This window comes from Calypte anna, chromosome 7 (assembly GCF_003957555.1).
Source record: "Calypte anna isolate BGI_N300 chromosome 7, bCalAnn1_v1.p, whole genome shotgun sequence".
Lineage (NCBI taxonomy): Eukaryota > Metazoa > Chordata > Aves > Apodiformes > Trochilidae > Calypte > Calypte anna.
This window is the reverse complement of record NC_044253.1, coordinates 9592231-9616570: the sequence shown is the minus strand read 5'-3', so window position 1 is coordinate 9616570 and position 24340 is coordinate 9592231. Positions and strand designations below refer to the sequence as shown.

The window sequence follows — 24340 nt, the reverse complement described above, 5'->3', positions numbered from 1 at the left end:
TGTTAATGGTCTGGGAAACATATAATGATTTCTGGGCTCTTCTAGATAATTAACATGAAAAAAAATTCTGTTCTTAATAAGAATAAAAGATACCTGCCCACTAAAACTCTAGATGCTGTGACACAAGAAGAAGAAAGGAAATCCAGTTAACCAGCCTTTCTGCTACAATGTATAACAGTTTTCTCCTGACCAAAGATGAAAATGGCCAGTAAGGTCAAGTAAATGTAATATAAATTATTTCAGACTCCTGAGTATTTTACACTGTAGCCATCATTTGACAGCATGCCTTGAATATGGAGCTTTACAGATACCACTGAGTCACTGGGTCTGTGCTTTGCTATAACTCCTGTATGAAGCACTGCTCTGTTTTACATGCAGGATCTCCAGCATTTGCTTTTAAGGTTATTCATCATTCCTTCTGTAGCCTTAATGAGTCAAAACCATTTTTCATGGGGGCTTTTCAGTCACTCTCAGTCATCTCCTAATTTCCTTGCTGCCCTCTATCAAGCCCCATGCACTGTATTCTGCTCTAATGCAGGTCCAACTGGAAGCACCAAACTCAGAGGGCAGCAGCTCACGTTGCCTACAAAGTTTTCTTTCCCCATCCACAGCCCGTTCTCATTCTACACACACAGTTGGCACCATTCCCACTTGCCCTCAGTGTGACTTTGCATTGAGTCATGCTCTGGGCTCCAGTGCTAGGTCCCCCCAACACAATCCAGACATAGAACTGTGAATTGGGGCAGCAGCAATGGCTCAGTCTGGGATTGTAACCCCAGTAGTTTCCCCTCTGTGGGGAGTTTCCCCTCCTTCTGAGGAAAGGACCATCCCTGGGAACTCAGTGAAGAACAGAACTGAAGGAGCATGCATCTGCCTCCAGAGCATCTTCTTTAGAGTTGCTGCCTTTGTACAGCTATTTTTCTTGAGCCTCTGTGTAGAGAGAGGCTTGCCACAGCCTGGGGCTGCAAAAATAGCAGAAGTAGTGACACTGCTCTGCAGTCATTGCACCAGATCAGAGTCCACAGCAATTCCATCCCTCTCCAAACCAGCACGGTCACATTGCCTTTCCTCTTTTGGACCTCAACAGCCTATGGTCCTGCCCACCACCCAGCTCCACTGCCTAGGGAAAGTTACAGCACTTACATCCAGTCTTGCCAGGGGCTTCCAAGCCGTCACACAGATTAAATCCTGTTCCTGAGAGGCAGCTCCTCAGCAGCAGCAGGAGATAACCATGTCATGACCCAAGATTGAGACACTTCTGCAGCCACAGCACTGATGATCACTTCAACTCAATCCCTTTGCCCCAGTCCCTTTGCTTGCACAGCTGCTCAGCACAGAGCAGCAGGGTTTCTGGAAGCAGGCATGGCTTTAATTCAGCAGACTGCTGGAGTTGCTGCTGACAGCTGGATGTGTGCCCTGGGTCTTCCCCAAGCACCAGCCCTTTGCTTGCTCAGGTCACACGGGGACACCTCCCTGCCCTTTTCTCTCCAGCTCATGAGTAGGCAGAGAGGTCTGGGTATTGCCTCACTGCCAGCTGCAGCAGGGTACAAGCTGTCCTGGAACAAAGGGTGATGGTTGGAGCCCACTGCCTCTATCTAATCATTCTGCACCATGGGAGGGCTCACCTTCTACCTTGCTTCAACAGTTCCTGGATGACTCTGCTTTCTCAGCTCAGGGGGATCCTTTCCACTGTGCAACTCACCCCAACGGAGAGTGAAATAGAAACTTCCTCCAGATAGCCCCCTACTCAAGCCCTTTGTGTGAGGAATTAAAAAACAACCATTTGTCCACTTAGGACCCTGAATCCCTCTTCAATAAAAGTAGCCACACACAAGCCCACCACTGAGGAGTCAGCCCTGTAGCACTGAGGACCACTCAACAGGTTCTCCACAGCGGGAAAGTGAGCAGGTACTGAACGAGCAGGGCTGGGTCACCTCCTGAGCACATATGGACCCACTGCAGGGAGAGAAGAGGAGGCCAAGGAGAGAGGTCCCCTTATCACCAGCCTGGCTCTGGTGTGCACACAGCAGGCACAAGGGCAGCAAGCACTGTGGTTGTGGTTGAGGAGACGCCCAGCTTGTTCATCCAACTCATGGCCATCTCCAGCCTTTCTCTAAAGACTTCTTCTGCCCTATCCTATGGCATAACAGAGCATTGATGCATTCAGCTGTTCTGTAGCTCAGTATTAGGGCTCCTTTCCTTCACGATTCTCCATTTCCTGAAAAGCCACTGCATTGTTATTAATGTCTTAACTAACCTTAACAGCTGCTGAGGGAATTCAGTTCTTCAGTCACTAGCCTCTTCTCCTAGAAGCTTTTCTGCACCATGCTTTACTCCTACACACTTTTCCTGCATGGTTTCTATGGCAACATGAGTATCTCTCCATCTGCTGTAGATTCCCATTATCATGTTTAGCTGCTTGTTATCTCAGTCAAATGCCACTTTCATCTGTATCAGGATAACAAGATCAGTTTGGAAGCCAAGCAAAATTACCAAAGCACTTGGTAGTTTTTGTAGGCAAACCTGTCCTTTATTATTTGATTATGTTTCTCTATAAGCTCTACCTGTGGGATATGGATACTGAGCTGTTCTCATTACCAGATCTCCCACTTGTATCTGCAAGCTCTAAACAATTCTACATCCGCTTCATAATTTCCAAATGACATCCTACCTTCTTGTTGCAGTCTGTGCCACCTACAGAGTAGGTATATTTGGATTCTAGAAAGTCTCTGTAGGTTTGTTGCCTGGGGTTTGACAGCTATTTTATGGAAAATTAACTCTAAGTTGCCAGTACTGTTTTTCTTCCAGCAAATGCATTTTTCAGTTCTGCTCATTTTTCTGTTCTTTTTACTGCAAACCTTCTCTGTTGGATTACAGAAAGCCCTCAAGAGTACAGATAGTTTACAATTGGCCTTTCAGTCTGTTCTGCTTGAATTCCTAAAATTACTTGAGATTACACAGATTTCTATAGAGCTAAAATCCAGTCTTATTTTCTGCTAAATAGCTTTCTGGAGAACTAATTTAAGTGTGGAAAAAAAGTTCTTCCTATGTAATCCCATCAGAACCTGCAGCAGAGAACTCCACTAAATAAAATGAATGCAGTAAAAACTTCACTGTTGATTTGTTTTCTAGATCCCAGGAGTCAGTAAAGCAGACTGCAAGAAATCCATGTGGAAGCTGTAAAACTCTAAGTCATTTGGACTGTCAGCTCTTAGGGACATAAGCTGACATTATTCATTTGTACCTAATGTTCTGGAGGAGCTGCTTTGAGATATAACATGCTACCTCAGTATAAGTGATTATTATTTACTATTTATAATTAAAAGTAACTAAGCATACAATCATTTAGTGCTTATATATGTGCATATAAAGCAATGCAAACCTTCCACTTCTTCCATTTAAAATATAATTCAGCGAAAGCTTATGTGCTTTTTCAGTTGCAAATGAAAAGGCCCATGATTTATAAGTAATTTTGATGTTAGCGCCCTGCACCAGGCTGTCCAGTGTAAGGTGAGGGCGAGTTGCAGTTTGGGTTGAGTTGAGCTGGTGGGTTAATCCTAATCTGCAGACCTCAGCCACAGAAAAGTTTCTGTGGACACTCACACCGAAACAGACTCCTCTTGCACACCCAGGCTGAACCTGGAAACCCTTATTCTAAACTCCAGGCCTACCCAGCCTTAACTGGACCCATGGCTTCACCGGGGATAAAACTCCATGTTTGCTGTTGAGTCCTGCTGACATCAGTCTACAAGTTTCACCAAAAAAAGGTGAATTTTCAGCTCCTCTTTCCCTAAACTCTGAAGCCTGCATTCCTAGAGATGCTGAGGAGTGATGCTGCACGATCACCAACCCAGGGACTGCAAAATTTATATTCTGCTTTGCTTTCAAGTAGTCAGAAGACAGAAGAGGCTCCCTGATTCTTCCTTCTCTCCAAAGAGATCAAACAAAATAAAGCAGAACATTACCCGCAGCTCCATATGCCCACACAGGATGTGAAATGTGATGCAGGCAGTGCAGGACACCTTGGGAATATGCAGGAAGCCTAGTGAAAAAAAGGAGAATGATCTGCAGAGAACACTATCCTTCAGACATCCAAAATTAAAGATACAGCACAAAATCAAAACAAATCAGGGAAGGAAAACAGCAACAAAAGGGGTTTGGCTGCGTGATTACAAAGGAAACAAAGGAAAGCATCACCAGTTATAACAGCAAGGCAGGTACCTAAAAGCTAAAGGAATATATTTTTGCAGCTTCTCTAAGGAAGAAGATGTGAACCAAGAGAGCAAAGGCAGCACACTTTGTGGGCTAAAGGGCATGGATGTGGAAATTACTGTATGCAACACAGCCACCAAAACTCAAGAGCTCTTTGCCCTTCACTTCTGAAGACAGAATCATCTCCATCACTGAAATCTAGAGGTAACATATAGAGCAAATGTCAGCTGTGAGCAATAGAATTTGTGGAGGGAAGCTGGAAATGGGTTAAAGTGCAAGCAAGGCATAATATATGTAGATTAACCCAATATCTTTCTTTGATAACTCCATTTGCAGACAAAAAGAAAACTGATAGATCTTATCAACCTGGACTTTGGCAAAGGATTTGACTTGGTATTACTTATTTAATTATTAGTTAAACTCCAGAAGATGATTAACATGAACACTAAGCAATGCTGAAGGAATAGTACTGGGGGTAAAAACTGCTGATGGGGCTGATAGCAAAAATACAGAACTGGAGAGATCAGTTAGTTCTGTTGGTTGGCAACAGATGACAAAATGACAAGTGGAATAATGAAACTTGCTAACAATAAAGTTGGAAGGCATTTTCAATAGAGAGGAAATCCTTCAGGAAGAATTATGATTGTTAGGCCCTACTAACAGACATAGGATGAAATGTAACAGTGAGAGACTGGTAGAATTTCTGCTGTAAATAAAAACTTAGATGCTATGAACAACAGAAGAGGAAGAGCCACATGCCAGATGGAGTTATTAAAAAGCTAAATGCAGTCTTGCATGTAGCAAGCCACCTTTTTCCAGGAACATTAAGTACAAAGATACAAGGCACTGGGTAAAACAACACTGGGATTTTATGGCATCGTTTAGGTGATCAGTGTTCAGAAAGCCTGAATTCATGCTGGAACAAGTACAGAGAAGTGCCACCAGGATAATCAGAGGAAGAAAAAAAAGGAGATAAAAGAGCATGTCATGCTGAGTTTGGCAAAATGAACGGTGAGAAGTGACCTGATTCCTCTCTGTAAATGTGTTTGGGTTTTAAGGTAGGCAGAGGGGGAGAATAAGCACCAGGGGAGAAGAATCAATCACATTTCTAGACAGTGCTTTTGCTAGAGCAGATGGGCATTAAGTTGGATATGAAATGGGGAGAAGGGTTCTCACTGTGAGAGGAGCAATGGTCTCAAACAGCTTCTCAGCAGGAGTCAGCAAAAAAACCTAACCAGTTTTAAAATAGAGTAGGATAAGGCTGTGAGCTGGCAGCAAGAACTGGGGAGAGAGTGTTCTTACAGAACCAGCTCTGGCTTGTCCAGAGAAAAACAGAGCACTGTCCCTATTCTATACTTACCTGGTTCACCCTACTCACCCAATAGTGTAGGGTGCCCAGACATCACCAACCAGTGGCCAAGGAAGCAATGTATGTCAAGGCTGTATTTACAGCACAGGACAGATTGGCCTTTGCCTTGCCCTCAAGTCCCTCTCTACAGAGCACCTGACCCCACCGCTCCTCCCTGCCCATCCTCTGCCTGGCACCTGCCAAGTTTGGCAGTCACATTTTTTTGTGTGTTGAAGGGCCAGCCACATTGCCACCACAGAAGGAGCCATACCTAGCTTGGAAAAAAATGCCCACCAGCTACACTGGCTTTGCAGCACTGACAGCAAGTTTTTCCTGTTTGCAGAAGACAACTGCTCTGCTGTGTAATCTCTGGATGCTGACACATGTGGTGTGTGACCCATTAGGTGCAGAAGATCAGGTGAGCTTGGGTGGGGGTGGCCTTGAGAGGGCTGTCTTTATCCTCCCTATTAAGCAGACTGAGCTTTTGTGTCTGTTATGTACCAATGACTCAGACTTGAGAGGTAGTGCTCCTGGGCTTATACGAAAAGCAAGCATTGTGCCTTTGTGGAAAGGAACAAATACTTCTCCTTGACTGCTTAAACAACAGTCATCAGCATACACCTGTATGCTCTGCAATCTGACAAAGGACCCATTCCTCTGGACCATTTTTTGTCCCCAAACACTGAGACAGCCTTGACATCCAAACCTCTCATGAAAAGCTTCCTGAAGACTTCCTGGAACAGCCCTTTGTGCATGAACACTTTCCGATCCACCTCCATGGAGCAGTGACTGCACCAATCCAGAGAAGAGCTCAGCAGCAGCAGAAGTTATCTACTTCCATGGACTATTACTGTCACAGATGAATGAGCTCATGCACGCACTCACAGTCCCAGGCTGCATTCCCAGCTCTTCACAAGTGCTGCTGTATCCATCTGCCTGCCCATCTCCAGACAATCTCACCCCTGCCACCTTCTGTGCACCAACCAAATGGTCAGTGCCAACTGAACGTGGAGGGCACATAAACCCATCAGTCCAGAGGCCACCAAACTGATCCAGTCCCCCTTTTAAATTAAAATTTTCCATATTAACTTAGATTAAACCATTACAGTGTGCAATTCTCATGTCCTGTGTAGACTAGGAACACCTTTTGTTGCATCAACTAGTTGCAGAAGCCAGTACTTGAGTAAGAATGTCCTCCCCTTAGGGCCTGGGGACTCACAAGGACAGAAGAACTTGCAACAAGCAGAGAAGTCTCAGGGTGTGAATGGAGCAAGAAAGATGTTGGCTCCTCCTTACCTCCACAGTAGATCTACTTCAGAGGGGTAGAAAAAGTGAAGAGACCTCAGAGTTGCGGAGGAACTGTATGGTCAAAGAGCAAATCAGGGTGAACAAGCAGGAGACTGGAGGAAATTGACTTGGAGCTGGAGAAGGGCTCTTGTGCCATGGCTGTGCCCAAACTGTGCATGTGCTTAACACCTCTTTTTGCAGAAGCCTGCTCATCAGGCTTCACATGTGCCCAGAGTCCCAGCTACACCATCCTGTTCAGCAACATGTCCAGGTCACTTCCCCGGGTACTATTTCTCATGATTTTCTGTAGTTTTGTTTTTTACATCCCCCCAAAACTCTTACCACCATCAGGATGCACCAAATAGCTGGTCCTATGAGCTGGCAGCAGGCTGGCTGAGCATATGTGTACCTCCAGTACCACCCACGGGCTTCTGAAAAGCTGGCAGCCAGCCTGCCTCTATGCACCATGGTGTCACACAGAGCCAGAAACCACTGTGCCAGACCCCAGTGCTGTGTCAGGGCAGCAGACGTGGCCACCACCGAGTCCACAGCCCCCCAGCAGGACAGGAGCCTGGGCATGGCAGGATGAGGGGAAGCAGGAGTGCAAGAGGGTAGCAAAGGAAGGTAACAAATGCAGCTCTCTGGCTCACAACCAAGAGAGAAGATTGCTTTGGAGAAGAGACAGAGTGTAGTGGAGGGCTGAGAGGTGAAGTGCAGTAATCTGTAGGGTGTCATGCATGATTAGATCAGGTAAGGAAAAAGAACACCACTCCATTTTGTCCTTCCTCGCAGACAACTTTTGATGTCCTATTTTAGGAACGATGATACAGTCCACCAGTGACAATTTATCAGCTGAGTTTGGCTCTGCAAATGCATTCCTAGCCCTTCCCTGGCACGCTCATCTATCGTTACTATTTAAGCCACTACGCACCTGCCTGGCCAGGACGGGTGGAACCCTGAGATCTTCCTCACCGGTAACCCTCCCGAACTCCACCACCACCTTACCCACCCTTCAGAAACTCTCGGGGAAGCCGATAGGCAGGAAGGTCCCACGTCGCGAGAAGCACCGGGCTCCCCTGCCTTCCCCACGCAGCTCTTCATCCCCGCGAGTTTCGGAGAAGGCGCCATTTCCCTAATTCTCCCCTCCCCCCCCAGCCCCTCGGGCACTGAATCCCCGCTCACAGCTGCTGCAGGCAGGGCAGTCCCTGAAGGCAAGGACCGGCCCAGGCTGAAACCCCCGAGACCCCAGAAGGAGCAGGGGGGTTCCCGGCACTGCCCCCGGGGCCACCGCCCGCTCACGCCCTCCCCTCCCGCAGGCGCTGGGGGCCGGGCCGGGAGAGGCGGTGCTGGCAGGCGGGCCGGGCCGGCCGGGCCGAACCTAGCTGAGCCGAGTCCAGCCGAACCCAGCCGAGTGGAGCCGAGCCGAGAGCCGGGCCGAACCCATCCAAGCCCGTTCCAGCCGCCGGCGGCAGCGCCGGGCGGGGGGCAGCCCGCAGAATGTCGCCGCTCCGTGTCTGCATCGTCGGCTCGGGGAACTGGTGAGTGCCGCAGCGCGGGGGGGGGACACCCTCCGTCCCCTCTGCCCTCTTCCCATCCCTTTATTTTTAAATTTTTTTTTTTGCCCCCCCCCATTTCTTTCCTTTTCATCTCCCCTTTTCCTCTCCTTTCCTCCTTTCCCACCGCCGCTGCCGGGGGCCTGGCAACAGGTGCGGGGACAGGGAGCAGAGGGTCTCCATGGTTCTGAACCGCGGAGCAGTGTCCCCACCTTGACCTGGCCCCGTGTTGTGGACCTCTGGGGCAGGCACTGCCCGTCCCTGGGAGATGCACCAGCCCATGAGAAGGGGAAGGACTCAGGGGCCCCGCCACACTGAGGGGTCTGAGCCCTTGGCATCCCGGTGACAGGCAGACAGGATCCCGAGCTGCAGCTACCTGTGTTGTCAGGGCTCAGGCGGCTCAGGTGTAAGCATCCCGCAGGGAGGAGGGTGGTGATGCTGTTTATGTTGTTCTGTAGGATCCGGGGCACTGGTTTAATTTAAAGCTACAACTTATTGGCATCTTTCACTTCCATCCTCCTCAGCATGTCATAGAATTTTAGAATCCTAGAATCCTAGCATCATAGAATACCGGGTTGGAAGGGACCACCAAGATCATCTAGTCCAATGTTTCTTGGAAAAAGCAGGATCTAGACAAGATGGCCCAGCAGCCTATCCAGCTGAATCTCAAAACAGTACAGTGTTGGGGAATCCACTGCTTCCCTGGGGAGATTTTTCCAATGGCTGATTGTTCTTATTGTGAAAAATGTCGTTTTGCATCATGGTGCAGACACAGCCTTGTATGGGCACTGGATTCAGGTCCCCCATTTATCCTTATCCCCTTTCATAAGAATATGTTTGCTACTGCTCAGTCCTTCCTAACCTGGACAAAAGCATGACTTTCCAGAGCTCCTTGGGTCTGGAAGGAGTCAGTAAATATTATCTCAGTGGACTTCACATCCTACTTTTCTTAAGGTTTATGTAAGCTGAGCACAAACAAACAGCCCAACGTGTATGTGCATGTGCCTGGAATTAGCAAACCCAGCCTCCAGGTAGTTCTGTGGAATTTTTCTGTGCAAAGAGGGCATGCTCCTCCAGATTTTTAAAACATCTAACAGCTAAGTGGAAGCAAATGCCCCCCAAAAATCAATAGGTGAGGGAGATGATGATAGGTGATGTGAGCTGATGAGAATACAGCATAGTTAAAGCACAGCTCTTTGCCTTCCTGCCTTGCAAAACCAGTCCACCGCTCCCTGAGCCTCCACGTTCTGGATCACAGGCTCTTTGTTCATGACACTTTTAAGACACAGCCTTTGACATGTAATTGCACAGCTTAGTCTTTGGGAGCTCATCAGCATCTGGCTTTCTCTGACTCTGGCAGACAAAGTCCTGCCCCATCATTTCTGCATCAGCATTTCCCCAACTGCCCCTTTCACCACGTCATTCCAGAGCTTGCATTCTTCTCCCACACCTGGCTGTCCAAGCCTGTGCACATGGCTTGTGGTCACTTCCAAATCCCTCAACGTCTATGGCTGCATGTCTGGGACTGAGCTTTCATCTTTGGTCATCCTACAGTGGCAGCCTGTATCATTCTCTTGCTGCATCCTCAAGCAAGCACCTCCTGCCTTTTCTCAGCTATTCCCTTGCCATAGCACGTTCTCCAGAGGCACCTAGCTGTCTTCCTTCAGATCTGTACTCAAGAAAGTTTTCCTTTTTTCAGTTGTACCTACAAACTTGGAAGGAGTTATGCCATGGAGACACAGAGACCTCAGCCCATTCCATACTATCTATTTACTCATACTGTTTGTCCACCTGGGCCCATCTCTTGCTTCCTACCACATGCACAGACTGTAAAATCTTTGCAGAGGAGATAAACATTGTGTTTAAATCACATCTACTCATGGCCTCTGCAGCAGAACAGGTTGTCTTACCACGACACAGGAACATAATGTTTGCCTTTGCCAAACAGTTTTTTTAATGTTTCTCCAGGCGACTCGGGTGACAATTCATATCACTGCTCGTGAGTCTTTCCTGCAGCTCGGAAACGTGGTTGGCACATGATGTGGGATGTTGCAATAGCTCTTGTTGGCTGCAGAAGTTCAGCAGGTCACAAGGACAAAGTCAACACTGTCAGGAGACTGATGTGGTTAAGCAAAGGAAGTGCTGCACCTCATTTTGCGGTTGCCAGCTGTGTGCAGGAGGGTTTGTGTTTACATTAGTCATGGTTCAGTTACCTGCTTTTAAAAACAGAGGTTTCATTCACTGCCTGGACCTTCAGAATCTGAAAGCTCTCCCAGCCTTCTTAGATCTATTTAGACTGTAGAGCCCTCAGCAAAGATCCAGCTTGAGCTAGGTTCTCACTTTCAACTGAAGACAGATGGTCAGGCTTTTTATGGAGGTGCACAGAAGGAAAACAAGAACCAGTTGTCATAATTGAACCAGAGGAGGTTCTGACTCAATATATAAAGAAGCAAAGAAAAAGAAATCCCTTATGAATATAATAAAGCAACGGGGCAGGTTGCCCAGAGAGGAGGTGGTCCTTGGAGACTTTTCAAGACTCAGCTTGACAAAGCCCTGAGCAACCCATCTGAACTTAGTGGTGTTTCAACTTTGAAGAGACCTCTCATGGTCCCTTCCAACCTGGGCAATACTTTACTATAAAAACACTGGAGGAAGAGACTGAGGGGACAGAGACCGGAGGAAGAGGAGACCGAGGGGACACCTCATCACTGCTTACTGCTTTCCCAGTAGGGAAGGAGGAGGAGCAGGCACTGACCTCTTCTCCCTAGCAGCCAACAACAGGACCCGAGGGAATGGTAGGAAGATGTGCTGCGGGAAGTCTAGGTTAGATATAAGGAGAAAGTTTTTCACCCAGGGAGGGTGGTTGAGCAGTGGAACAGGCTCCCCAGGGAAGCACCAACCCTGCCTGAGTTCAAGAAGCATTTGGATGCTGCTCTCAGTCACATGGTGTGATTCTTGGGGTGCCCTACACAGGGACAGCAGTTGGACTTAATGATCCTGATGGGTCCCTTCCAACTCAGCAGATTCTATGATTTTAAGACGACAAGATCATCTTCAAGCATCTAAAGGAGAATCCACTAGTCCACTCTTCTAGAACAGAAAGGGGCTTAAACTGCAGTTAGAAAGACTTAGGTTAAACATGAGGATGATCTTCCTGATGCTAAGGATATTAAAGTCCTGGGATGGGATGGTTGGGGAAGACGCCTGCAACTGCTGAGGTCTTTAAGACTTCCTCAGAAAAATTGTGAGTAACATAAGTATATTCGATTGCCTTTCCTATCAGGAAGGGACTAGCAGCTAAGGGGATCCCTTCAGCTCAGTTTTTCGCCAGACCTCATATCTGTGCCACAAACACTTTCACTGTTGCATATGTAAATCATGGGTCTTATTTACGTTATTCTACATCAAAGCTTTCTCATTATACTGATAGGAAATCTCCAGATAAAAGCTTTCTTTTTCTTAGTGATATGTAAATCACTTCTGACATGAACTGACTTATTTTGGGAAAAGGAACTGATTGGCAGTTTACTTTTTAAAATTATCTCTGCCTTCTCTTAATCTTCACTACACTGAATTTTAGAGAAAACAAAAACATGGCAAAGTCTTTTTATGTGAGCATCCTTGGCTTTAATTAATTTAGATCTCAGGATTATACGTAAAATTATTTTTTCTTCTTAATACATATTTCTTATGCTGAGCCACAGTTCATCCTCACCTCAGTCCTTGATTTTGCTCTCTGCTGATAGCAGGACAAGAGAGCCAGAATATAAGTCATTCTAAAGATAATCCTTATCTTACAGTAAAGGTTCAACCCTAAAACATTTCACCCCAAAAATAGTTCCCTACATATTTTAAAGAACCAAACCAAATCATCCCTTTTTAGAAAGAAAGTAGTCCAGTGGCTCAGGAAAGAGTTACAACACTAAGCAATGTGAAACCTGATCTCAGTAGGATTTCTTTATCAAAAGATTAAGATGAAGTTCTTATTATTTGATTACTTATTGAGCAACTCAGCCTTGTGCAAACCTGTTACATCAAGAATATGGTTGAGCCAAGGAGAAGCAGTTACAAAGTGGTTTTCCTTTGAACAGTACAACCTACCTGGACTTTGTCTTGGATGTACTCAAGAATTTCATTGGTTTCAGAGAACACACCAGAGCCAAATCCTCTTCATGCAGGTGTGTTAAAACTGGGTCAGAGGACAAGAACACTGCAACTAGAGCTCCTCTTTCATTTGTGTCAGTAAAATATCCAGTACTTTAAAGATTAAAGTAGAATTAAAATGTAAAGAGGGAACACACAGGAGTAAAAATAATCACCTCTGCTCCCCATATAATTTAAAGAGCCTTAAGCAATATTTCCAATATTTTCTTCAGGTTTTTTAATTTTCTCTTGCAAAAAAAAAAATTAATGTCTGCAAGGCTGCAGCGGTGATGGAGAAATAAAATTAATGTCTGAACTGAGATAAAAAAATGCTCAGCATGACTGAAGAAAACTAAACTGTATAGTTAAAATGTCCTTGGGCTGCATCTACTGCAGATCCTGTTACAGTGATATTTAGAACAGTAAATAAAGAGAAACCATCAGGTTCAAGATATTTTTTCAAGATTTTTTTTTTTTTTAAGAAAAGAACAATTTCTGAGGATTTAGCTCTTACATAAAATCCTTATTGTAACTGTTTTGGTTATTAGTAGGAAAGTGGGATGCATCTGTTTTAGATGAGATGCATGAAGACTGTCACATTAAGATCATTCAGCACTGCTTTGCCACCTGGACTGTTTTACATTTTACCCAAGAAGCAAGAGACATTTTAATCCCAGACACTGTATTTTTAGTGCTGTTGATGGTACTCCCCATCTATAATATTTGATATGATTTCAGATTCCTTATTACAGTTGTTCCTTCTGGTTCTGCTTTCTGTGTTTTTAAACTGAGGAGGTTTTGATGGAGGGTAGTGGATGAAGTTTTCTTATAAATGTAGAAAGCACCTGAACAGCTGTATAGCACAAGCCTTCTATGAGTTATTATATTTAAAGTTATTTGTGTTTCCAATTCACAATAAAACTATTTTTTCCCTATTACTTATTTCAACTCTTTCATTTTAAAGGGGGTCAGTCATAGCAAGAATCATTGGTAAAAATGTCCAGAGTTCCAACAGATTTGATCCTAATGTCAAAATGTGGGTATTTGAAGAGATCATCAATGGAAGAAAACTCACAGAAATAATAAACCAGGAACATGAAAATGTTAAATATCTGCCTGGATACAAGATACCAAAAAATGTGGTAAGTTGGAAAAAAATGACTGAAATATAAAAAATAAAAACAAGGGGGGCAACACCTAGCAAAATGAAAAAGTAGGAAGTAATTCAACACTTCATTCTGGTTTGCCACCAAACTCACTCCAGTATTGACAGATAACTCAGTTCTGTGACTTCTGCTTATCTTGTACATCATCCACACCTTTAAAGACGCAACTGCATCAGGTGCTGCTAATGCAACATTGTCCTCTCTGGCAGAAATCAGCATAGCTCTAGAAATGGCAGTCAGGGATCTGTCTACACAGAGCTGAGATATTTCAAACCCACAGGGAAAAAAAAAAAAAAAAAAAAAAAAAAAAAAAAAAAAAAAAAAAAAAAAAAAAAAAAAAAGAAGGTACTGCTCTCCCTTCTTCTGTAAAAGGAATCAACAGCACAGCTAATAGCTGTGCCTTACAAGGTGGTGAATAATGAGCTGTTACGTCATGGGTGATTCAGGAGAGCAACACTCTGCTATAATTAATGATGCTGTAAATTCCAACAAAAATAAAAGGTATTTCATTTCCATGAACACTTTAGGTACCAAGTTATGCATTTCAACTTAAATTATCAGCTTAGATTATATCTTGCCACCTAAGCAAGCAAGGGGAGAGGTTTGGGCAGTTGAAGATTTTGCTAAATGCCAATGTTTTGTGACTTTAGTGCTGTGTTTCTGGAACAACTGCAGTTGTAAAAGGAAGTTAAGATGCTGTACATGGTGGGTCTCCTTGCTTGGAGAGTGGTTATATTTAGTACTCCACTTAGTGCTGCAATTGCATTATTTGCACTCCTATGGTTTGAACTGGGCACACAGTTCTCCTGGGTAACAACTGACATGTCACTTATTTTTACAGCCCTCTTGCACACCACCAGGCTTATCATCATTTGAGATCAGCCTCATCCTCTCTATAGGCAAAGTCTGAGGCTTTACCAGCAGAAATCAGCTGGTTGCAGTAAAGCCTGAAGGGACTCTTCACCCCTTCATCTCTGACTGAGGGAAAAACACCCAAACAAACCAACTGATTTTTCCCTTGCATTACTCTGTGACATTTTAGAGAGATGAGAGCACGTCCTGTACAGCTCTGCCAGCTTCTTCCCCTGCTCCTTCTTTGCTGTTTTCCTGGAGAAGCAACCTTGCTGGCAGCAGTTCTGGTTCTCCCACTGGGAATCCCACTTGCTCCAAGGCAGTGGGCTCCAAGGCTGCACCCAAGGGCCATGTTTGCCCTGAAAGTGAACTGCTGGGTGACAGCAGGCTCAGGTTCTCCTGCTTTTGCCTCTGTAGCCTGGCTTAAATTGTTGTTCTGAGTAACACTAAGAGGAAGATACAGCTTCCTAGTTATTAAGCAGGTTGGGTAAATTTTTCTAACTATTGGTCAAATGACCCATCCCACCCCAAATATGATAATAATCTGCACCTTTTGAGATAGTTTATTTGTGAATAGCTCTCAGCTAGTGACCTATTGAAACTACAGACAGACTGCTCCATCTCACCACCCTGCTGCTCTCCTGGGCTCTCTGGTACCACCACACATTGCAGCAGAACCCTATGGCATTGCTCAGTATCTTCAGGAACAACCTGGAGAAGCTGAAGCAGCAAAAGGGCTTCCCAGGACAGAGCAAGTTTGCAGACTCTGTCATCTTCCCCAAATTATCCACATGGGGCCACGATGAGAGGAAAGTTAAAAGCAAAATTCTAAAAAAAAGTCAAACCTAACATTGGCTGCTTTGGATCTTTCAGGAGAGAGCTGCAGTTCCTTGCCTGCAGAGCAAGCAGCAACACCACACTGAAGGACATTTGCAGAGTGTCTGCCATGGCTGTGGCACGTTGGTCCTTTGCAAGGTGTGAGGATTCCTCCCTGACATGAGGGGGCTCATTTTGGTTGTTGCTCTTGTCCCAGGTGGCTGTACCAGACGTGGTCGAAGCAACAAGTGGGTCAGACATTTTAGTGTTTGTTCTGCCACATCAGTTCATTGGACGAGTCTGCGAGCAGATTGCAGACCAGATAAAACCTGGGACATTTGGGATTTCCCTGATCAAGGTAAGTTGTCATCTTCACAAGACTTGACCTGTATAGAGCAAATAACTTATCTTCAGCTTAAGGGTAAGAGTGCCAGGCCTGAGCTGCATGTTCTGCATAAATATGGACACTTCTTTCTGCAAGAGTTAGAACTTATCTAGCCTTCTGCTGCTCAGGTGGCCATGGCCATGGCAAAAGATGAGGCAACCCAGCTGGGCTAGGAGTAACAGTCTTTGCCAGCCATCTTTAGCCTGGATTTGTTCCCACTTGGAGCAGCACAGATGTGGAAATGGGCAGAAGGAGGGCTGCATAAGCTGCTGCTGCTGCCAGAAAAATACCATCAGACTACAGCCTCAATTAACTCCTAAATGGGAAGTGAGCTGGGTCAAAGTGCCTCTCCCAAGTACATGCTAAAGCTGTTCCTGGCCACATTAAAACAGCACAATAACACTGATGATTTTGGAGAACTGGAGCAATTTCAAGCTGCCACAAAATGAGGAATCTTTCTTTAAGGCTAAAGGCACCATCTTATAATCTTAAAAGGAATTAATATTTTAAGAGAATCACAAACTAAAAGCCAGAGGCAAAGTGTAGGAATATAGATTACCACTTCTTTTGATTGCATTGTAGGAAGTATCCAATTTAAAACTGTAAGAAATTAACTAGTTCAAGCTTTCAGATAGCAATACCAGCTTTGCCCTCCTTTTGTTTTCCCCCTATGGAAATTATCTCACAAGCAGCAGTACACAGAGGAGTAGAGAGTGGGAGAAGGAAATTCCTGCAAATTTACTTCTTTCTTTGGTTAAAAAGAAAAAAGAACAAACACACCCTGAGAGAGTTCAGTGCACTCCTTAATACCAATGAAGCACTCAGACTAATACTTAGATCTTGCAGAAAAGCCACTGATTTTAGGCTTAATGTAAAGGTCTCGTTCTGTACTGAGAGTTCAACACAAAGATAAAAATTCAGCATCCAAAAAAGCCTCAGGACAGCAGCACTGGATGCAGGGCCACTTGCACAGTGTCCCTACTTTCTCCCTGAACTTGTCTTGGACTTAAGAGTTATCAAAGTGCAAACCCAGAGCATTTGTGTTAATGGCTACTCACCACTGTCACTTTTCCCATTCTAATAACGTGGCTTTGACTGTTGTCTTCTCTTCAGGGGATTGATGAGGGTCCTGAAGGCCTGAAGCTCATATCTGACCTCATCCGAGAGAAACTGAAAATAGAAATGAGTGTGCTGATGGGGGCCAACATAGCCAACGAAGTGGCTGATGAGAAGTTCTGTGAAACCACCGTTGGTAACTATTGCAAAGAGTAAATCAGAGCCACTAGTTGTTGATTAGTGTCACCTGTGGCTAGGCAAGAGGACAACCTCTGGAGGGGGGGGGACATGGTGGTTCCTGTGTGATTCCCAAGTGGTGCCCTAAGTGCGGTGGTCACTCAGCTTGTTCAGGGAGGTAGTGGGATTTGCAGGGAAGTAGGTGCTGGTAGGATCAGATCCAACCTGACAGCAGCTTTCAGTGCTGACAGCTCATTTCATCCTTTAAAAAAATTATAGCTTAATCCTCTTTCTGTAGGAGCTGACAAGAGTCACCACTGATAACACCCATGGCCCATACACTAGACAGTCCAGATAGAGAAGTGCAATCAGAAATTGTATGTGCTCATGCTTCCTGAGGTGTATTTTTCCGTCTTCAAATTTCTTTGTTAAAAAGAAAGGAAAAAAAAAAAAAAAAAAAACCAAAAACCAACCAAAAAAAACCCACCCCAGTAACATTCTGTTCCTCCCTCCCATGCAGCCTGCTTGCCAAGACATAGCCTCAGATGCTCCCAGAACTGAGTGTGACCTGACTTGGAAAGTTCAGTCAGTAGTTTTGAAAAGCCCATTGATTTTTAACAGCAGGAGAAACTAAAGTTACATCCTTCCGTAGCTCAGGAAGACAAACAAATGCATTATTGTTGCAATATTGTTCCTTGGCCTTGCAAAGGTTATAGTTATAGTGAAAACTGCACTAGCTGGTGAAATTACTATTTCACTATAGTAATAGTGAAAATTCACTAGCAGAGCAACTAGGCACAACTAGGACCAGACAAAGTTCAGAGAGCTGAGCAATATTCATTTTCTTGGGGGAGGGGGGTATTAACTTCTGCTGGCCCAGTCTGAGTGCACCGTCCTGTGATGACAATGGTGCAAAAAGCTTTGCCCCTTACTTTTGTCCTAATGGAAAGCCACATAGGCCAGAAAGGGGTACCTCAGAGAGACTGGATATCCCCCAACATCAACTGTTGTGAAGAACAAGAAGCAAACATAAAGTTTCTTGTGAGATGGGGCAGAAACCCCACAGCTACCAGAGTGCAGCACCTCAGGCTACTAAAAACTCACTGCCTAGCTCTCCTTGAAGGAAACCAGGTGTCCTGATGTAAAAATTAGGTGAAATTGCATTCAAAAATATTTTCCCAGCTGGCAGAAGCCCTCAGGAAAAAGGCAAACCTCAGCCCCTTTACTTCCAAGGGCTCTCCTGTCAGTACCTGGGGTGAGTGCTGTAATATGTGACCTCAGCAGAACTGGTACCAAAAATGTTCAAGCAGTGCCAGCGTTCAACTTCTTAATCTGTGGATCTCCTTGTAAATGAGAATTAATTGTGCATTAATCATTTGAGGCCCATAACAGCACTTAGCAATTACACTGGTGCACACTTCCAAAGCAGCAATTGTGCTGTTGTGCTGTACAAAGTAATTTGTAAATAGTATGTTGTGCAAAGTTTGTGGTTATACAAGTTCGGTCAGGCAGAAATCTGCATTAGGCACTATCTACTTTTTCATCTGAGTTTTATTAAGTGATGCTTGGTCAATGGATTTGCATACATTTAACACTGGCTTCCAGCAGTGGTCTGTGTGACCACTGTCACACAGATCTCCTGTTGAGCAGCACCCAGGTTAGGCTGTGATCCCAGTAAAGTGGTCCCTAGACATTATTTCAGATTTCAGTTAATTGTGTGTATTCTGAAATACTGAAAAAAAAACCCCACCTCTAACTTGTATCTTTCCTTCCCACAGGGTGCAAAAACAAAAAGCAAGGGGAGATCTTTAAAGAATTAATGCAGACCCCCAATTTCAGGATTACTGTGGTACTTGACTGTGATACAGTGGAGATTTGTGGCGCCTTAAAAGTGAGTGTTTTCAAGCAAAAATGTTTTAATTAGGGCCAAATATACCCTTACCTGAGCCATCTGTAAGCCATGGGGTCTGAGTCCTGCCATCATGTCAGTGAGTGAAGTACACTACAAGATGTGTGGTTCAGTCTTCCAACCTGTAAAAAAGGGAAAATTTACTTAAAAGTACAGCTGCTGGCGAAACATTTCAAAACATTTTATCTTTATTGTACCAGAGGCACCTCTTGCTTATGAGGGCAGAATTTAGCCCATTGTATTTTCTTGTCTGCATGTTGCAAGAACATGGAACAAAGACTCTTAGTATACACAGGAGCTCCCACTAATGACTTATTTCCATGGTTCAAGTAGTAACCTCCTAGAAAGCGTGTACCCAGAGAGATTCTCTGTGTTATGATACCAGAATCACCAAGTTTCCAATGAGTAGGCACCTGAGTAAAATTCAGAGTTTGTTTATAAATGTTCTACAAGTGACTCCATCCTGTGATCTTTAGTACTTTTTCATATATTCAATCATTTGTAATTTCCTTGAGGAGGGGGATGACTGGCTGGGAGGGAACTGTTTAACCTTACATACAAGAAAAGTCTCTTCACATACAAGCTCAAATTCCCTGGGTTTAGCTTTTGGCTGCAGACTGGAACTGGTGGCAGGAGAAAGAGGGGAGAGAGGTTTTTTTCTGCTTTGTGGGAGATCTTTTCTCTAAAGCATTGTTTTGGCATTGCCTTTCCTAAACTAATTAAAATGTGCACTTGGGGCAGGTGCAAAACCCTGGAGTAAACACCTCAGTGACAGTACTGGGTGACATATAAACTCACATACAGTGAAATACATATATTTGGGGAGTTTTTAGGCACTGGAAATTGGGAGGTGGGAAGGGGTGTGTGCAGGACAATAGTGAGGAGTTGTGAATATGTTTAGGATCCTGAGAGATTTGTTTAGAGCTGTAGAAAAGGGCAATTCTACTGACAGCTCTTGTAGGGAAAACTAAATTTTTATCTGCTGCAGCACCTGTACGTAGAACTTGTGCCTGTTTAAATGACAGATGCACAAAGAAAACCTAGAAAGGTGTGACTCCTTGTGGGGTATTTTAAATAGTTAAATAGGAAAGTCACTGAGTCCCAGTGTGGAACTCACAGAAAAAACAAACATGAATTGCATCCATGCTGCATGATTGCAGTATTACTAGATGAAACAAGCTGCTTTGATTTTTGCCTATGGGAGTAACAGTGGGTAATTTATAATTTTTATAAGCCCATCTGGTTTTGTTCAGCAGTAACAAGCTGCCCACCTTCTTCATAAGATAAATTCGTGGCCTTTGGAAATAGAGCCTTGTACTGGTAAAGACAGATTTGTGGGGTTTTCCTAAAGCTCAGGGCATTGCTGACAAACTGCACATCTTGCCTGAATGTTTCCTTTCCTCCTCTGTATTTTTTACTGCCCTATTTTCAGAACATTGTCGCAGTGGGAGCCGGGTTCTGCGACGGGCTGGGTTACGGTGATAACACCAAGGCAGCAGTCATACGTTTGGGCCTGATGGAAATGGTGGCCTTTTCCAAGATGTTCTGCAAAGGACAGGTATCAATAGCCACTTTCCTGGAAAGCTGTGGCGTGGCTGACCTAATCACTACCTGCTACGGGGGACGCAACAGAAGAGTAGGAGAAGCCTTTGCTCGCACAGGAAAAGTAAGGAGGATATTGAAATATTTTACACTAAAGCATGAAGGAATCCTGTGTTTTACAAAAGCATTGTTAGCTGTTTACCTTCTTGGTAACTGCTGGTATCCCCTCTGACCCAAGTAATCAGTCTCCTTTCTTCTAGTCCCTTGAGGAACTGGAAAAGGAGATGCTGAATGGACAAAAGCTGCAGGGTCCCCAGACCTCAGCTGAAGTCTACAAGATTCTGAAACAGAAAAACATGCTGGATAAGTAAGTGCTTTTACTTTAAATAAGCAGAATCAACAACAAATGCCAAGTGATTCATAACCTCCTTAGCAGTAGTTATGTCTAATTACCCTTTGCATTTCCATAACAACTGCTTTCTCCATCTTGGACCACTGTTAGTGCTCAGCCTAGCCTGACCCCTCATTGCTGTGGTCAGTAGAATGAGGTGAAGGCTAAACAGTGTTAGAAAAAACAAGCCACAGACACATAGTAAACAAACAAACAAACAATAATAATCCAAAGGAGCTACCTAGACATCCCTGTGTCCCTAAGCAAGAGTCAAGGGCATGCACAGAGTCAGCTTCAGGCATGATCTATGGGTCAGAGGGTTTCTTGTTCCTAGTGTATCACCAGTGCAGCTCACAGCAGTGATGCTCTCAGTGCAAACATTAACTGGGGGATCTTAGTGTAAAATGGAGGAGGAGCATAGTCCTCATCAAAAAAAGTTTACACACACTGAGGAGGTTTTAATGTGATAAATGATGCTGAGATAACAAGTACTTCTGGTTATTTGGGGTAATGTAAGATTATCTGTAATTTGAAAACTCCAGTTACACATTAGAAAAGCCAAATTTCACTCCATGCCTTCTGTATGCCTTCTCATACAGTAGCAATACTGAGAGGTCAGATTGCTAAATGAATACTTCTAAAAAATCCTATTAGAATTATAAACAGCTGTGGAGTATGCAGGTGGCTTTATCTTTCAAACCCGAGAGAAAAGCTCATTCTGACAGGACATGAGCTTTAAGTCAAAATTTGGTCTAATAAGTATCCCTGCAAATGCACTTAGTTACACACTCAGCTCCAAGTCATTCTGTGAACTCATTTTTTACCACATGACTAAGAGAGCTTGCAAGAGGGAAAGAACCCGTTAGGCCAGGAAAAGAAAATAATTGGATATTTTCATTTTTTTTAGTCTTTGATGTATCGGTATCTAATATAAATTGTATATGCATTTGGAACACAAGAGGAAAAAGAGGATATACAATTCAAGATTGTTTTGTAAACAAATAACTGAACAGGAATTTTTACTCCAAAACATCTCTTCTTTGCTGTCACCCCTAAGAATTGCCCCTAGATTCTTTTAATTGCCATAAATAAACATGCTTCCAAGTTAGAATTATATACAGAGAAAAAATTTTCACTTTTTTTAATAGAATAATAAAAAAAAGCCCAACACCTTTTTTCCCCCCATTGCAAGTAGAATGGAAGTACTTTTATAAACTTTAAAAACTATTTTAATTGCTATACACTTTGTTTAGGTTTCCATTATTTACAACCATCTACAAGATCTGCTACGAGGGTCAGTCCATCCAGGATTTCATCTCGTGCCTGCAGAACCACCCGGCACACACTTAGACATCCCCTCTCCTCACCTGGTCATGTCCTCATCTTCCCAGGACTTCTGGAAATAAATAAAGTAGAGAAACAGGTTGTGTGACACTTGCTGGAAAAGCAACAGAGAATGTATTTAGTATCCTCCTTCTGGGGGCAAAAATCTGCCTTTAATTAGGACATTAAACCCAGGGAACAGGAAATGAATGTACAAATTAACAGTATTTAAGCAATGTGGGCATTTGCCGAGAACTACTTCCTTCTTGATTGGAAACAGTTCCCCTCGTAATTTCCCTAAGAAGAGATAAATCTATCCCACATGAAGCTCAACATTTTGCCTACTAATATTACTTACAGAACAGCACAAGACGCAGAAAAACTGAAGAAATGGCTCAGATAAAAAAAGCAGTAGTTAAAAAAGAAAAAGTTGTGGCAGGAATAAGATGCAGTCATGTGGGCAAATGCTGGGTTTTAATAATTCCCCTCAGACACAAGTAACATTTTATATTTTGTGATGTTTAGCCCTTCCTTGATTTTGTTTCCTAGTGTAAGCCTTTTGGGAAAATAGGTATTGTTACTGTATTCAGACACACATTAATGTTCAGCAGTTGTATAAATGAATCAGTTTATGGGGTGGGGGAGAAATAAGGGGTTTTGGGGTGTTTTTTTCTTTTGTTTGTTTTAACTTCAGGACACGAGGAATCCTCAGTAGTACTTTGACCTTTGTCATACTTACCATACTCTGTTGAAAAAACCCCCAATATTTGAATAACCACATAAATTTATGTTAGTGTCAGGATCTCCCAGCAAGTCATAGTCATTAGTTGGTAGCAGTGGAGAGGGGAAGAAGTGGAGGTTGACAGGGAGGATGTGTGCATGGCTCAGCTGGCAGCTGGTGCAACACTCTCATTTTGAAGACTTAAGTAACAGTGAAAAAAAACCTCTGTGATACTTGACCAGTTTTTATACATGCGTGAAAATGACCGCTGTAGACGCACAGAAATCCTGTAAAATTGCATTTGAAACCAGGCTGCATTTTGACTCCTCTGGAACACTCCACTGGACTGACACCAGTGCAGCTCCTACATCTTCCCAGACCTGATCCCACTGCAGTGTAACACATGTCACACCCTGGAAAAGAGAGCTCTCTCTCTACTTCTGAATTTTAAACACAAACTGGTTCATATACTGGTTTGGGTTTTTTTTTGGTTGGTTGTTTTTGGTGTTTTTTGTTTTTTTTTTTAATATTTTGCTACCAGTGGCATTAATTCTAGAAACATAACATTTTTTAAAATCTTGGGTAACTTTACATACTTGATGTATTTTCAGAGTTAAAGCCATCTATGAAACGAACAGTGGCACATTTTTAAAAGCTTTAATACCCTTTTGAAAGACTCCTATTTAGAGACAGGCAAACAAAAAGGAGGAGTAACCTACTTTTGCTTTGCTTTATCTGATTTTCTGAAATAGCAGAGGAAGGCAAGTGGTTTTTTAATCTCTCTATGTATTTGCTGACATTGCTTAGGGAAAAAGCTAGATTATAAAATCGTCTCTGCTCTGCATTTTAGAGAAATGTTATGTCTTTCACATTTATCAGAGTAATATATATATCTGTATATATATATGAATGTATTACTTGCAATTATAAAGAGATTGTAAGAATCAAAGTAAAGAGATTGTAAGAATCAAAGTATTTCAGCAAGCAAGGCTGGCTGGGTACCAGAAAGAGTGGCTGCAGCATCACTCATCCTTGTGGAACAGCAGCAAAGGTGGCTCAGCTCCCCCAGCTCCCAGTCTGGTCACAGCTGACAGCTTGGGGCTCCACAGGGCAACGCCAACATTCCTCCAGCTGAAATAGGAATTGTGAGGCCAAATCCTTTACAAAAAAACAGGGAATTACAAATCTTCCATTTTGAGTGGAAGAAGACTTAAAATATTGCATAATTTGTAAATATTGAATACACGAGGATGGGGTAGAGAATTAAGGAACCTCCTTACTTCACCAGCAGGCTGAACTTCTGATAAGTCGAGTATGAGGTAATAATAATACAGAATATTTTACAGTCAAAGTGTATCAAATAACAGTTTAATAAAGTGATCAATATGCAGACTTGATGTAATTTCATTTTTCAAAATTCTCAAAATAAATTACTGTTGTAATCGTGGTCCTCTCCTGC

General features: G+C 43.6%; 1 protein-coding gene across 2 annotated transcripts; it reads left to right on the top strand.

Annotated features, from left to right (window-relative positions):
- Positions 1–7393: 7393 nt before the first annotated feature.
- On the top strand, positions 7394–24328 carry LOC103531375 (glycerol-3-phosphate dehydrogenase [NAD(+)], cytoplasmic). 2 transcript variants are annotated; one of them, XM_030454730.1, is made up of 9 exons: positions 7394–7597; positions 8164–8385; positions 13508–13685; positions 15595–15735; positions 16876–17014; positions 18774–18886; positions 20337–20570; positions 20707–20813; positions 22091–24328. In XM_030454730.1, the coding sequence occupies exons 2-9, from the start codon at positions 8345–8347 to the stop codon at positions 22185–22187; spliced, it is 1050 nt and encodes a 349-aa protein (XP_030310590.1). In that variant the 5' UTR covers positions 7394–7597; positions 8164–8344; the 3' UTR covers positions 22188–24328. The 2 variants fall into 2 exon arrangements, with proteins under 2 accessions (XP_030310590.1, XP_030310589.1); XM_030454729.1 differs by lacking the exon at positions 7394–7597 and adding an exon at positions 12492–12578 and having other exon boundaries at positions 8114–8385.
- The last annotated feature ends 12 nt before the right edge of the window (positions 24329–24340 follow it).